The sequence below is a fragment of the Lepidochelys kempii genome, chromosome 6, assembly GCF_965140265.1.
Source record: "Lepidochelys kempii isolate rLepKem1 chromosome 6, rLepKem1.hap2, whole genome shotgun sequence".
NCBI lineage: Eukaryota > Metazoa > Chordata > Testudines > Cheloniidae > Lepidochelys > Lepidochelys kempii.
The window spans coordinates 16,495,909-16,510,543 of NC_133261.1; the positions used below are offsets into that span (position 1 = coordinate 16,495,909).

General features: G+C 53.2%; 1 protein-coding gene across 8 annotated transcripts in view; it reads right to left on the minus strand.

Annotated features, from left to right (window-relative positions):
- Nucleotides 1–14,635, minus strand: part of SYT7 (synaptotagmin 7) — a 175,729-nt gene that overhangs the window by 51,919 nt on the left and 109,175 nt on the right. For 4 of the 8 annotated variants that reach the window (XM_073346935.1, XM_073346937.1, XM_073346933.1 and 1 more), the window contains 2 exons: nucleotides 11,993–12,361; nucleotides 3,448–3,570 (listed from right to left, as the gene is read on the minus strand). The exons of 2 other annotated variants lie outside the window; for them this stretch is intronic. In XM_073346935.1, coding sequence (XP_073203036.1) covers nucleotides 3,448–3,570; nucleotides 11,993–12,361 — 492 coding nt within the window. Of the gene's footprint in view, nucleotides 1–3,447; nucleotides 3,571–11,992; nucleotides 12,362–14,035; nucleotides 14,353–14,635 lie in introns of all 8 variants that reach the window. 2 more of the 8 variants (XM_073346936.1, XM_073346934.1) reach the window with 2 other exon arrangements.

A 14,635-nucleotide genomic window follows, 5' to 3' on the forward strand; every position in this document is an offset into this window, starting at 1 on the left:
AGCTTATGCTCAAATAAATTGGTTAGTCTCTAAGGTGCCACAAGTACTCCTTTTCTTTTTTCCATAAAAGGCAACAGTTGAAGGCCAGGAGCAGGGTCTGCTACAGTGCTGAGGAGAACCTAAATACACCACAGGCCTGGTCAGGGTAAGAGGGGAATTTTCTGTGGCGTTTAAACACACATCCACACACATCCACCAATGGATCCTTCTGGGGCAAGAGGGGGACTGCCCCTGGGGTTACACACTCTCTCTCTCACACACACACACACACACACACACTCTCTCTCTCTCCTTCCTGGGATGAGGGGAACTGTCCCCATGTTTGTTCACTGCAGAGTTTCCCCCACGTATGCCTCCCCACTGGCCTATCTCTGTCTGCTGGGGAAGACAAGGTATGTGTGGCAACTTTTCCTTAAATTAATCCATGAACAGATTCACAAGTCCTCAGGTTGTGGAGAAGGGACTTGCCTCCCTAGCACCACCGGGGCGTGCTTTCACCAGGTCAGGAGGAGGGGGTGGGGGGGGTGGGGGGAGGGCAGGCTATTCTCCTAGGACCAAGGTGGAAGGTACAGAATGGTATCAGCAGGGGGCGCTCTCTCCAGATTGGCGCACGCTGTGTGCCCGGTGGGAGATCAGCTCCTAGGTCAGTGTGCACAGAATGGACCTGTGCCAGCAGGGGATGCTCTTTCTGGGCTGAGGCGATCTCGGCTGAACATGCTCAGCCCACCCCCACTTACAGCATCAGATAGGGACAGACTGTGCAATGAGATGATCAAAATGGAAGTGCTAAAATATGTACTGAAATATAACCACAGCGAGGTATAAATAGCGTGCGGGTGAGAACGGTGCCAGCTAATTAACACACTGATCATGTGGAACCAGCTTCTTCTTTCTTCACACCTCCTCGCAGCTAGAGATGGAATTTAACATGCACTTGGAGCTGCTCGAGGCCTCTGCCTCCAGTCAGCCAGGCCCCCTCCCCTCCTGATCCCAGTAGGGGAATGAGATGGCACAAAACCACACAAGAGACGGGGGCTTGTGGCTGTCACATCACTCCCCCACAACCCTCGCCTCTGCGAGGACAGCAGGCAGCTAGCAGGGGAAGCAGCCCCTGCTGGGCAACAGCAGAAAGGCCAAAGGACACTGGCAGATTTGCTGGGCATGTGGCTTAGGCAATGGAAAGATCAGGGTATAATATTCTGCAGAGTGTCTCTCCCCATTTTCCTGACCAGGACTTTGGAACAGCCCAAAAAGCATGACACCACCCCCAGACTCACTACTGAGCCCTGTGCGTCCCAGGGCAGGACTCGCGGAGTTCAGGCAGGGCTGTGCAGATGCCCCTGAAGTACAGGCATGATCCATAAAACTCACAGGGTATATCTAAGCTGCAGCACACGTAGACACAGCGGAGCTAGTTGTGATCTAGCCAGCTGGGCTACCAATAGCAGTGAAGCTGCGGCAGCATGGGCTGGCCACCTGAAGGCCAGCCAGTGTGGGTATGTGATCAGACGGCTAGCCAGTGCTGCAGTCCATGCTGCTGCAGCTTCACTGCTATGTATACCGAGCTAGCTAGATCAGAGTTAGTGCGATTATGTCTACACAAGCGGTAATCAGTCCCTGATGACAGTGTAAACAGAGCTCTGGTATGAAAGTTCCCCACAGACCAAGGCTAGGGTCTGCTTCCCATCCTTCCCTGGGGTGACTCTGGGGTGACTCTGGAATAGTCCAGGGGGCTACACTGGTTAAGAGTAAAAAGAGACTCAGCCCCCTGGAGCTCACTGCCCTGAAACACCCAGTCACCCCACCATTGACTCATGGCTGCCAAGGTGCTTGCACATCTGCCCACATGGGATGTTTCTTGCACTGATTGGGGGGAATCTCCTCCCCAGGAGTGAGGGGAGATGGGGCAGTGCCCCACCACTTCAGAAGCTGGGCCTTGGGGGAGGGGAACCAGGAGGGAGTCAGGGCTCACCTGGAGGAGGCTGGAGTGAGAGAGGTTGTGGGGAGAGAGCCTGGAGCCTTACTGGGGATTGGACAGGGCTTGGAACAGCCTGAGGAAAGGGGTGATGGGGAAGTGGGAGCCTGGAGTCTGTGCGGGAGCCTGGGGTGGCTGCCTCCAATCTGCCCTCCATTTTGTCCCACTGCAGCCCTGGCCCCCTCCTCCCTGCGGTCTCCATACTGCCCGGGAACCAGCTGGGGGCCCAGGAGAGGAGAGGCTGCTGGAAGCCAGGGAGTGGCAGTTGGAGTGGTGAAAGCAACTGCCTGCCAGCGAGAGGAAGAGAAACCTTAGCCCCAGAGATGCTAGGAAATATCCTGCCATCCCTGTAGCCGGAAAGAAACCCTGGGATCCTGGGAAACAAAGGTATTTCTCAGATCACAGCTCAGCAGCCAGCACAGTAGCCCAGGGGCATGTGCCATCACAGGAGTTGTATTTGGCAACAAACAACAGGGCCGCTGTTACCTCCCTGGGTTTAATGTGCAAATACCAGTGACTGTGTCGGATCTCTCCATAGAATAGCATGAGAGTAGTAGAGTCCCTCTCCACTGACTCTTCTCTCCCCTCCCTGCAGTTCACTGTCTCCTCCTGCCCTATGCCAGCCAACACTGCAGAGTTAAGTTAAATGCACGGGGTGGAATGTTGGCCCCACTGAAGTCAATGGCAAAGTTCTCCTTAACTTATGGGGCTGGGATTCCAATCATGAAGGTCTTGGTTCTCCGGGATGTGGTGTACAGGGGATTGAATGAAACCAGGAGCTTCCTGGCAGGAGGTCATTCTCCAGCTCTCTGCTGAAGCACATGGCTCTTCTTGAGTGACCACAACAAATACTGCCTGATAATGCACCAAGGAACTGAGACTGGGGGACTTGCCATGGCCTTGACTAATGAGCCCAGTGGACCACAAATTTCCCTGAGGTCCTCCCTCTTGTCCCTCTCCATTCTATCGGTCTTGTTCCCCTCTCTCCCCTGGATCTTTTCAACTCCCCTCCCTTCATGTCTTTGCTTCCTATCGCCCTTAGCTAAGCAGGGTGAGGCTGCTCAAAGGCGGGAATTGGTGTGGCCACCACCCTGCTCCCTGACACCTGTCAGAAGAGAGGGAAGGGGATGAGACATGGAGGTGAATGGGGCAGGGGAGGTGGCAGAAGGGAAGGGAGGAAGGAGGACAAGGACAATTCATTCCTGCCTGAGGAAGGTGTGATTCCCAAGCCCCAGCTCTCCCCCTAACAGGGACGCGAACACCAGGACTAGGTGCTAGGGAAAGAGGAGGGAGCCTGCCACATGGCTTTGAAACAGCACTGTGCCCAACACCCAGGCTACTTGGCATTCCCCCCCTCCTGCTGCGCCAACCTTCTGCTCTCCCTGGCAGTGGGAGCTGCCACCAGCCTCCTCCGACCCTCGGCAGTGCCCTCTCTTCTCCTCCTGCTGAAGCACCCTCTCCCTTACTCATACCTCTTGTCCCCCTGAGAGTTCTGCGCCTGCTGGTTCCCAGCGGTTTGCAGATCAGGTATATTGGCAAAGTCGTCCTGCTCCGAAAGTCCCAGAACCAGGGATAACACCACCATCCGGCCTTCCCTGCACAGGAGGGAGCCGGCCGTGGAGAGGAGGAGAGCAGGAAGCAGAGAGGAAAGAGAAAGAGAGAGGAGAACAAAGCATGAGAAACAAAACCCAGAGGAAAACAGCACCTTAGAGACGGAGTGTGAGGCTACTCAAGGTTGGGATAGAAACCCGCAGTACAGAGCCACAGGCTCCCCAGTTGGAGATAACATGGAGTACAGAGTAGATTGTTGGACAGAGAATCTCCGTAAGGTGGCAAATGCACTTGGCACTTCTTTCTGGCCATGGAGACCAGGGCTAAAGTCAACCAGCCATGGTGCCACTTTTCAGTAGGAAAGAGGCACTTGCGTTATTTGTGGGGAATCCATCACCAGTGGACACTTGAGAATCAGCTCCAGAAAAGATTGTCAATCTAATGCAGGGCGTCTCAGACCTCTTTCTAGTGTGGACTGCATCTTAACAGACAGGCTGCCTTGGGGGCAGTTCCCCTCCCATTGGTGATGGCCTCTCTTCCGGGAGTTGTGACTGTGCAGGGAATGAAGGTTAGCAGAGAAGACAAGATGAAAGTGAAGGCAGGTGAATAGGGGCTGAAGGTTGGTGTGGAAGGCAAGAGCGACTGGGTAACATGGGAAGGATGGGCATTAAACTAGGATTGCTATGGTTATGGGAGGTGTCCTGGTTCTGAAAGAGAGGAGTAATGGTATGCGGTGGAGAGCAATCCTTGGTGGTTTGATAGCTGGGGCTTGTTGATGACCAAAGCTCAGCTAGTGTGTGGATGAAGGTGAGTTGGTATTTTACTGTTGAACTGGCAACCACTGCACAACTTGCCAAAATGCATCCTGACCAACTCCAGAAAATCTCCCATTGACTTCAGGAGGAGTTTCACCTGGATTTGGACCTTCTTCCGAAGTATCACATATTGGCCACAGCAGAGGGAGGATACCACGCTAGACAGCCCAATGGTCTGATCCCGAATGGTAAAGCCTATGGTCATATGGTTTGTGAGGCACATTCATTTCAGGTGATAGCTTTCTGTAAAATTACCCTGTCCTGGGATATTTCTCTCTCTCACTTCTCAGCCCAAAGGAGAAGATTTATTTAATGAAGAGTTTGGGAAAATTCCCATTGTCTGTATTTGAAATTACCCTTATCTAGCTCTAATGTAATCTAATCTAATCTAACCTAATCTATTTGAGGCAGGTGTGTACTGGAGAGATGGTAGTGAGGAATGGGTCCTGACGACAGCTCTGCATTGGGGAGCTGCCATTGGGGACAGTGGTATGCAGGGTGGTTGGGTACAGGGATGTTGGTTCTAGCAGACAAGGTCACAGAAATGTTGATTACTGAAGGCAGGCTGGCTTTACTGCCCCTGGGTGAGCTGGTGCTGGAGATGGATGGAGTTGGAATAAGGCAGCTATTGGGGAGCTGGTACTTGAGAATGATTATAGGAGGCTGCTGTGGAATCAGGGTAGGTATGGAGAATTAACTACGATGCAAGCTGATCTGGATGCTTGGGACAGAAATTGGCCTGGTAGCATGGGTAGGTTGGGTGAGAGGGTGGGGATACTGGAGGGTCTTAGTCGTATGCAGATTGCCATGGGAGGTAGTGAGTAGTAGGAGCTAGAATTGAAGGAGAGTTGGTACCAAATGGGGGAACCTCTGGGGAGCAGGTGTTAAAGAGCAGGTTTTCTGTGAGGGGAAAGGGCCATACATTGGGCCCAAGCCATCCCTGCTTTAGCTCTACTGTGGTCGAAGGCATTTCCCAGGGCTGGATTGATCTGTTGTTTCCCCAGCTCAAGAAGTCCGAGCCAAGTGAATAGAAATGTTCTCCGCAGAGTACAGCCGGTTGCTCAGAAGCATGGACCTTCGGAAAGAGTGTCAGCTCCAAATTAAACCTCACTCCTGGTAGAAGCGCAAAGGTTTTTCAATTCTGAGCGAGCAGGTCTTTCTGACCTTGATCACCGGGCAGCGGTTCTGCGGGCCCCGGGCTCAGACTAGGGACTGAATGGCTAGGCAGCAGTTCTGCGGAAAAGGACCTAGGGGTGACAGTGGACGAGAAGCTGGATATGAGTCAGCAGTGTGCCCTTGTTGCCAAGAAGGCCAATGGCATTTTGGGATGTATAAGTGGGGGCATAGCGAGCAGATCGAGGGACGTGATCGTTCCCCTCTATTCGACATTGGTGAGGCCTCATCTGGAGTACTGTGTCCAGTTTTGGGCTCCACACTACAAGAAGGATGTGGATAAATTGGAGAGAGTCCAGCGAAGGGCAACAAAAATGATTAGGGGTCTAGAACACATGACTTATGAGGAGAGGCTGAGGGAGCTGGGATTGTTTAGCCTGCAGAAGAGAAGAATGAGGGGGGATTTGATAGCTGCTTTCAACTACCTGAAAGGGGGTTCCAAAGAGGATGGCTCTAGACTGTTCTCAATGGTAGCAGATGACAGAACAAGGAGTAATGGTCTCAAGATGCAGTGGGGGAGGTTTAGATTGGATATTAGGAAAAACTTTTTCACTAAGAGGGTGGTGAAACACTGGAATGCGTTACCTAGGGAGGTGGTAGAATCTCCTTCCTTAGAGGTTTTTAAGGTCAGGCTTGACAAAGCCCTGGCTGGGATGATTTAACTGGGAATTGGTCCTGCTTCGAGCAGGGGGTTGGACTAGATGACCTTCTGGGGTCCCTTCCAACCCTGATATTCTATGATTCTATGATTCTATGTGTTGTGGAGACAACAAATAGCGTCATGACCCCGGTTCAAGAGCTGTGCCTTTGATGCTGAAGTGTGATGCAGCCGCTCCGACACGCACGTGCCACTACTTATTACGGCTGACGAGAGCGTCTTGCGGACACTTTCGCATCCCTGAACTTACCGCTCTCGGCTGGCTTCAAAAGGTACTGGGGCGCTCTGGGCAGGGGCGCTGTGTAATTGGATTTGAAGCCGCTGCGCGGCTTGTGTCTGAGATCAGATGATCATTGTGCGAGGCAGGAAAGGCTGGGCATGGGAGCAGGAGAGAGCAGGACAAACAGCACGACACTCGGGAAGGAGCCAAGGTAGAAACAGCCACCTCTTTCTCCTCGCAATTCTAAATGCATCTGTATTACAGATCACGAGAGACGGTTTGCTATTCATCGGCGAGGGAGCATTGTGCTGTGGTTAAGGCACAGAGTAGGAGTCCGGCCATCTGAAGTCCCAGGGTGGCCTTGGGCAAGTGGCTAAGGCCTAGATCCCCACTGCAACCCATGAGAGTTAAGCACCTAAACACCTCTGGGGATCTGGGCCTCAGCTTCTGGGCACCTCAGTTTCCCACTCAAAAGGGGGCTCATCATACATTTCTGTCTCACACTGTGGCTGGCAGTATGATCTCATTCAGGTACAATGACCCAAATTAGGGGCCCTACACACCTGAATCCACCTTTAGTCCCCTCACTAAGCAGCCTGATTTTCAGACGTGCCGACCACCTGTAAATCCCACCAGTTTTCAAGAGGAACCGGTACCTCTGAAAATCAGGCTGCTTTGGCGCCTAGTTTTAGGCACCCACTTTGGATGACACTGGCCTGCTTGAATAAGGCTGGGCTTCTCAGAAAACCCAAAGATCCGAAAGCTGGTCGCTCAATTCCCTTCGCTGCCTTTGACAACCCCAGCCCTTAATCCTCCCAGCAGCAAAGCGGGACAGAAAGGCGTTTTCATCCTGCTTCACAGAGCGGGTCGTTGAGGCATGGAACAGCACAGCCATGTGCCCAAGGTCACGCTGGGTACGTCTACACTGGAGTTGGAGGCGTAAATGCCGGCTCGTGGAGACCTACCCCCACTAGCCTTAGCGTGCTAAAAATAGAGGGTAGCCGCAGTAGCAGGGACTAGCCAGCCACGTGTGTGCCTAGTATCTTGCATGGACTCGTACTTGGGGCAGCTAGCTCCTCCCACCACTACACGTCCATTTTTAGTGCACTAGCTCGATCAGAGCTAGCAAGGACAGGTCTCCTCGAGCTGGAACTGCCACCTCTTGTTCCATACTCAGTGTGAGTCAGTAGCAGAGCTGGGGTTAGAACCCAGTCCGCCTGCCTCCTTTTAACCCCTAGCCTGTGCTCCCTCACTGACCGATGCCAAGGGTCTTCCATCTGATCAGTGGAGGCCTGGTTTCTGTAGAGCACTTTGACAACGTGGGTTGGAAGATGCTAAGTGTATGGAGTTATTATTATTAATGTCCTGGGAGTACACCCTTCCTTGCTGCAATAGGTAGAAGAGAGGGTCTATGCAGGAACCTCCCCAAGGCTGGGACAATGTCCATTTGGTCCCCAGGGCAGTGTCACCTCGTTTGGACTAAAAGGAGCCCAGATACTCCTCCATCTCCATTTAGAACATTTCCCTCTCCAACGGCCTGCTGTCCCCCAGGTTCAGTCTGACACTATCTGCTGGGATCCAGCTGGCGGAACTCTTTAAAGGGGACATTTTGAAACTCTGGGGGAAGTGGAATGTCCAAACGAGGGAGGGACCATGGCCCAGGGATCACTGCTGTAACCTTACGGCCCCAGTCCTGCAAGGGGTTGAGGGGATTCACCAGGTGGCCTCAATTCCCCTCTCAAAGTCATTAGGCACTGAGGGTGTTCAGCACCTGGCAGGACGGAGCCCCACATTGCTAGATTGTGCTCTAGCTGTACCACAGGTTATGGGCTGGGATGCCGGAATCACTGGGTGAGGTTCTCCACCCTGTGCTATGCAGGAGATCAGATTAGATGATTAGAATGGGCTTAAAGTCTATCCAGCTATGCAAAGGGTGGCACGCTGAGCTGCCAGGGAGCCTGCACCAGCCAAAGCAATGAGGACTAGACAGAATGAATGGGGTCTGATCCTGTTGCAGCTGCTGCCATCAGAAGCATGGGTGGGTTTGCATTGGCAGAGGCCTAGTGCCATCTGACTCCTTTCCTAGGTAAAGCGCGTCTCGGAAGTCAGGACCAGCCAACAGCACGGCAGCAGCTGTGGAGCAGGGCCCTGCAAAGATGATTGTCTGTTATGGGAGGATTAGGAGACACCGAGTGCAGAAAACAGTGGCAAAAAATACCCCTGGGCCCTGGTCCTGTTGTCTGAGTGACACTCCCTGAGTGTCATTGCTGTGTTTTGTTTCTTAACTGAACTAGAAAGGTTTCCTTAGGTGAATGGGAGGCAGCTCAGATGGAGGAAAGAACTGAGAAAGGTCACAGGGTGAGACAAAGGCCAGACGGTGGGAGGGGGAAGGAGAGGTCACATGGGGCCAAACTGAGTGGGTAGGGCTATGAATGGTTGCAGGGGATGAGACAGAGCTCAGACAGAGCGGGAGAAGCTAGGGAAGGTCTGAATGGGCTTCTTCTACTGCGTGATTTGTATCTCAGAAATGCACGGCAATTGACAGGAGAAAGGACTAGAGAGAGAGAGAAATTGGCTCCAGACATACATGAGAGAGAAAAGAAGCGGAGAGAGAATGCATAGGTGTTGGAACTAAGGCTGCTGCCAGACCCCCTGACTTGACATGGTTTCCATCATACACAGGGTTTACAGTTTGGTTCAATGGCTCTCAGCACCCCCTCTACACAAATTGTTCCAGCGCCCCTGAGAGAGAGTGAGGATTCCCCAGATCAAAATGGAGTGAGAGAGAAAGAGAGAGACCTTGACCATACACTCATCTCTGCATCTAGAGACAGGGAATGCAGGCTAGCCTGGTGTGGAATGTAAATGTTACCAGTGAGTCTGGGACGGCTGCATTGCACATGGTGCGACACGCACATCATCCCAACCAAGTTCCAGCAGAGCCTTCCCAGCACGCCGTGCTGTTGTGTCTCCTACAGATACTGGACGTTTTAGGAAAGCTTTAGAGATTTTTAAACTGTTTTATTGGGACTATATTTTGTATTCCTCCGCCTGCAAAGCCAAGTACTTTAGCTGTCATGAGCCTGACTGTTTAGGGCTCAGAGAGAGCCACGAAAGAAGCCAAACTAGCACTCATGTACCTGAACATGCCACAGATTTAAAGTCTGTTATTCTGGGCCCTTCGAGGGCTAGAAGTGCTGGGTCCCATTGGGAAGCAGTTGGAGATCGCCCCTTCCTGAAGGTGTAAAGCTGGGGCTCTCCTAGCCTGGATCACATCTTTCTAGCGATTTACCCAAGCTTCCATCCTCTCCCATTCCTGATCACACCAACCAGCTTCCCTCATGGGCAGCGCATCCCCATGTCAACCACAGCAACTGCTTGCAAGGAAAAGCAATACTAGGCAGATATTTCTGTGCTCTGCATATCTACAGAATAACCCACTCAACTCCAGCCTCCTGCTTATGCGTGTGTGTATGGGGGATGGGGGGGCACTGGCATGCCTGCCTTGCTATTTAAAGGCTCAGCTCCCTCTCTAGAAGAGCAAGCGTTTTCACCCACTTGAGATCCCAGGATGCTTTGCATGGATGATGCAGCCTCGTTAGTGTAGCCTCCTGTGGGCCTCCAGAGGTTAATAAATGCATGTGCATTAAAATGCCGAGGAGCGGGAGTTTGATGGTAAGCAAGATGAAAAACAAAGTTAATGGTTTTTTGGAAGTAATGGAACTAAATGGCAGTGACTCCTCGAAGGGCAAAAGCAATAGAACTGCTCAGCTCGTTCTCTTTCTGTGGGTACTTTTTTCAACCAATTAAGGCTGGAATAAGCAAATGAAGCTGTGCAAACAGAGAGGTCTATAATCCTCTGGAGGGCTAATGAGATTCATCTATAAATCAGGAAGCTGGCAAATGGAGCCTGCTATGAAAATCTTTAAGGCTAAGGCCAGGAGGTAAAAGGGCCTTGGTGCTGAGCTGGGTGTGAACAGCCACAAAATTGGCTGAATTAATAGCAAATTAACCCCAAGGATGCTGATCACCATCACCGGTGTAGTGAATTTGCATCTTCCATCCAAGGATCTGAAAGAGCTTTACGTGGGTGAATTACACCTGACACTCCATGCCCTTGATTAGGCAGGATGGATTCCCTGTCGTGAGTCAGAGCCTCAACTGGCATCAGTCAGAGTGGTTCCTTACCCATCTAAGTAGTTACCTGGCATCTGAACACCGCCCACTCACTAATGGGTTTTAGTCTCAGAACACTGCTCTGAGGTCAGGAAGCTTCATCCCATTTCACGGATGGGGAACTGAGGCACAGGGCAGAGTAAGTGAGCAGCCCGTGCTCATGCAGGGAGCCTGTAGCTGAACCCGAGTTGAGCCCAGGTCTTCTGAAGCCCAGTCCAGAGTTTTAACCACCAGACCATCCTTCCCACCCATCACTGAGTCATGACTTACACTAACTGGGGATCTGGCCCATTCACTCCAATGGCGTTACATCAGTTTACGCCAGCTGAGGATCTGGCCCTACATGTAATACATTCTGTGGGAGTTACAACGTGGTTCCCATTGTATATGGGCCCCACTGGGTAAAGAGTGAACGAAAGAGCAGGGTGCCTTGGGAAAGTATTGGCAGGGGAGGGGCACATGCCCAGAAGATAAGTGCGATTGTCATAAGCAGGGATATAATGACAGCAAAGGACTCAGCTTAGTTCATGGCATTGGGAATGTAAAAGCCATCACTGATAGGAGACGCATTTACAACTGATGAGAGATCGAACGCCTCTAGCTGCTCTCACACAGCTGCATTTAGGGATCACGGCCGTGGAGGATCTGCGGGCTGACACTCCCAAGGATAAGCACAGGCAATTGCCTCCTTCGCGGTGGGAATGTCAGTTTCCCACTGGTACAAGAGAGTCACCCCATGGCAGGAAGAGAATTCCTGTCCCTGAGCTGACAGGCTCCCTCCTCTCCCAAAGGCAAGACTGTGCGCTGTCTGCAGCTGCACCTAGGGACGGATCCAGGACCGCACAGGCACTTTCTCCCGGGTCTGATCTGGGATTTTGGTTCAGCCCATTCTATAGACAGTGAGGCAGCTGTGGAGTGAGGAGCTCTGCTAAGACACACTCAACGGGCCTGTTCTCCTGCTTCAGGAGAAGGAAGTGGATGGGACTTACTGGTTCCCTAAGCCAGGAGGGCTGGGCCCCAAGAGTTCCTCTCCAGCTGTGGCTGCCAAATTCACAGGATGCTTTAGTCTGAGATTTTACTGGATATGTGGGGCAAAGCCATGGCATTAAATGGAAGCGACCAGATTTGATGGGAGCAGAGAGGGAGGGAGGGAGAGAACCTTCTCCAGACACACTTGGAGAGAGAGGAAGGAGAGAGAGCCCCCCTCTTCCTCAGTGTCTCATGGATTGGGGACAGAGATCTACACAGGGTAACGGATGCCTCTGCCACTTGCAAATAAGGATCAGAGCAGTGAAAGAGCTGGCGGTGCTGCCCACGAGAGAGGACAATTCAGTGGCCGGCGTGGCATTGGGCTCCTGCCACTGGCTGGCAAAGAAGGAGCAGATGAAACAAGCGAGAGAGGGAAGAAAAGAGAGAGAACTTACAGGAAGGACTTCACATCCAAGCCTCGGTTGCGAATCTGCCCCACCACGTGGTCCCAGCTCCCAGGGTTGGAGCGGCTCCGGCCGCCAGCTGTCCGGTGCTTGGAGCCAGCCGAGACTCCTTGCCGCGACTGGCCGCTCCGGTAGCCCCGGGGGTTGCTGCTGCTGGAAGAGGAGCTGGTGTGAGACTGTAGGTGCCCCAGGCTCTGGCTGGTGGTGGGCTGGCTGTGGTTGCTTTTCTGGTGCTGGCTCAGCGGCTGCTGGAGGCTCTGCTGGCGCATCAGTGTGCGTGGGCGCTGGCATTTCGGGTCTCCTGCTGAGGTGGGGATATACTCAAGGGTAGTGGCTGTGGACATGGTGGAGTCCTCGAAACTTAGGGAGGGGGAGGGCAAAGGAGAGGAAAGAAAGGAGAAGAAGGTGAAGGGGCAAAATTGGAGGAAGCAAAAGAAGAGAGTTAGAGAGAAGATGCCCCAGCGTGGTGCGCTCTCTGCCAGGAGCCTTCGGAACCAGCAAGCTGTCCCTCTAGGTCTCGGCCCTGTCTCTGCCTCCCGAGAGGCGCAAGCTCTCTGCCCCATGGCCATCTCGCCTTCCCGTCCACCCCACGCCATGTCGCCCAGACTCTGTCCGATCCTTGAGGGCTTGGCGTGTCCGTGCCCATGAGCCGATGCTTGGGATACTGCTGTCCCCGTTCCTTTCCCACTCGGCTCGCAGGAAGCCTGCGCCTTCTCAGCACGCTGGCCGACCTCCTTTCTGAGCTAATTAGGCTGCTGCGTGAAGGCGAACCCCCCAGTGTCCGCGTTGCTTCCTGTCACATGAGAAACACCCCTCTCCCCATTGGCTACAACTGGGCAGCCACTCAGTCCCTGAAAGGGACTGTGAGGTGGGGGCTCTCCAAAGTCCCAGGACCAGGCTCCTCAGCGAAGTTCAGGCCAAGCTGGCGTGAAAAAGGCTCATTCCCAGCCACCCACATTCTGAGGTCAAGAACCACAGAAGCCCCTCAAGTGTACCGTGCACATTCCCTGGGGCACAGTGGCAACGTCAGGCCTGGCGCATGCGTGCGGCAATGACTTCCCAGTATTCTCTCTCCTGACTGGCTGCCCCTTCCTCGGCCCCCACATGCTGGTTATGGCACAGTGCCAATCGGGAGACAGCCCAAAGCCCAGCCATGAGGTGAAAGCCTCTGGACTCAAGCTTTCCTTTGCCCTGCAGAGAAGGGGAAGATGCCTGCTGGTCTCTTGCATCTGTGTTTTTTAGCTTTCAGGATGGCTCTGCATTTAAGGGTCAGATGCTCAGCCGGGGTAAATCAGGGCTGCATCACTGACTCCAAAGGGACAACGGCCAGGTCACAATCTGGCCTTTGCAATGTTTGAACCCTGGTGGAAAGGGCTGGTGGCTGAAAAATACAGCCAGCTGCCCACGTGGGGACAGGGGCTCATCTGGGCATGAGAAACGGAGCGCATGGGCTGACCCAGGACAGAGAACATGGAAAGACAATGCAATGTACACTAACGAACCATGAAGCCAGACCCATGGGTGATCACACGGCTAAACATGCAGCCAGGCACATGGTAGAGCACTCAGATAAACACAGCCAGATTCCTGGTAGAGCACCCAGATAAACACAGCAGAAGACCCAGATTAAACACATGGCCAGCTACATGGCAGAGCACCCAGATAAACACACAGCCAGCTACATGGTAGAGCACAGCCAGACAAAACTGAGCAGACAAAACTGAGCACACAGCTGGGCACACAATGGAACATGTGGCTAGCGCCCCAACTGGGAATGCAATGGCGCACCTGGCTGAAGACGTGTCGGAGCCTTCAGCCGAGCACACAGTTCCTGGATATTTGACAAAGCCCGTCGCTGAGCGCACAGCTGTCACATGAGAGCATGCACCTGGAGCGCAAGGCTGGACACAGGGCAGAGCACATGGCTGGGCACGCATACAGAGCACCCAGTTAGACGCTCGGCTGGACAGCCAATGAAGCAGGTAGCTAACCCTGTGGTTGAACAGAGGAGCATGTGGCCAGGACCCAACTAACCTCTTTGTCCCCCAGCTCTGCTGCTGCCATGAGGTCATGCCTTCGGCTGAGACGTCCCTGTAGCAGCCGGCTGGGCTGAGGCCAGGGTATTCACCATCCACCCTGATGGTCATTTCAAACCTAAGACCCTGCATGGTTCCCAAGGGTACAAAGGAAGAACAGCCCAGCCACAGTGGCAGCAGATGCCACCTCCGTGGCACATACCAGCCGGGCCCTGGGGGAATCGCTTCCACCGTGGCAGCAGCAGGAAAACTTTGTCTACTTTCCATGTGGGTTTGGGCTGTAATTATGGCTGAAACACAATGGTGAAGCTGCGCCTTCGTGCATCACGCAGAGAGCAGAAAGGAGAGAGGGAGAGAAAAAAGAAAGATCGAGAAAGAGAGAGATCAAGAAAGAGTAAAGGGAAAGAGAAAAAGTGAAGTCCTGAATAAGCAGAAAGCCCGCCTCAAAGACCCAGGTGCCCTGGAGAGGTGTGTCGCCCAACTGGCATTGCCTCTGGCTTGGCATATATTTTTGGGTTCCTTGGCAAATGTGATTCGGAAGGAGCAATGCCATCTGGGTGATGAGTCCCCAAGCGTGGCCCCTGTGCTGCCTGGTATG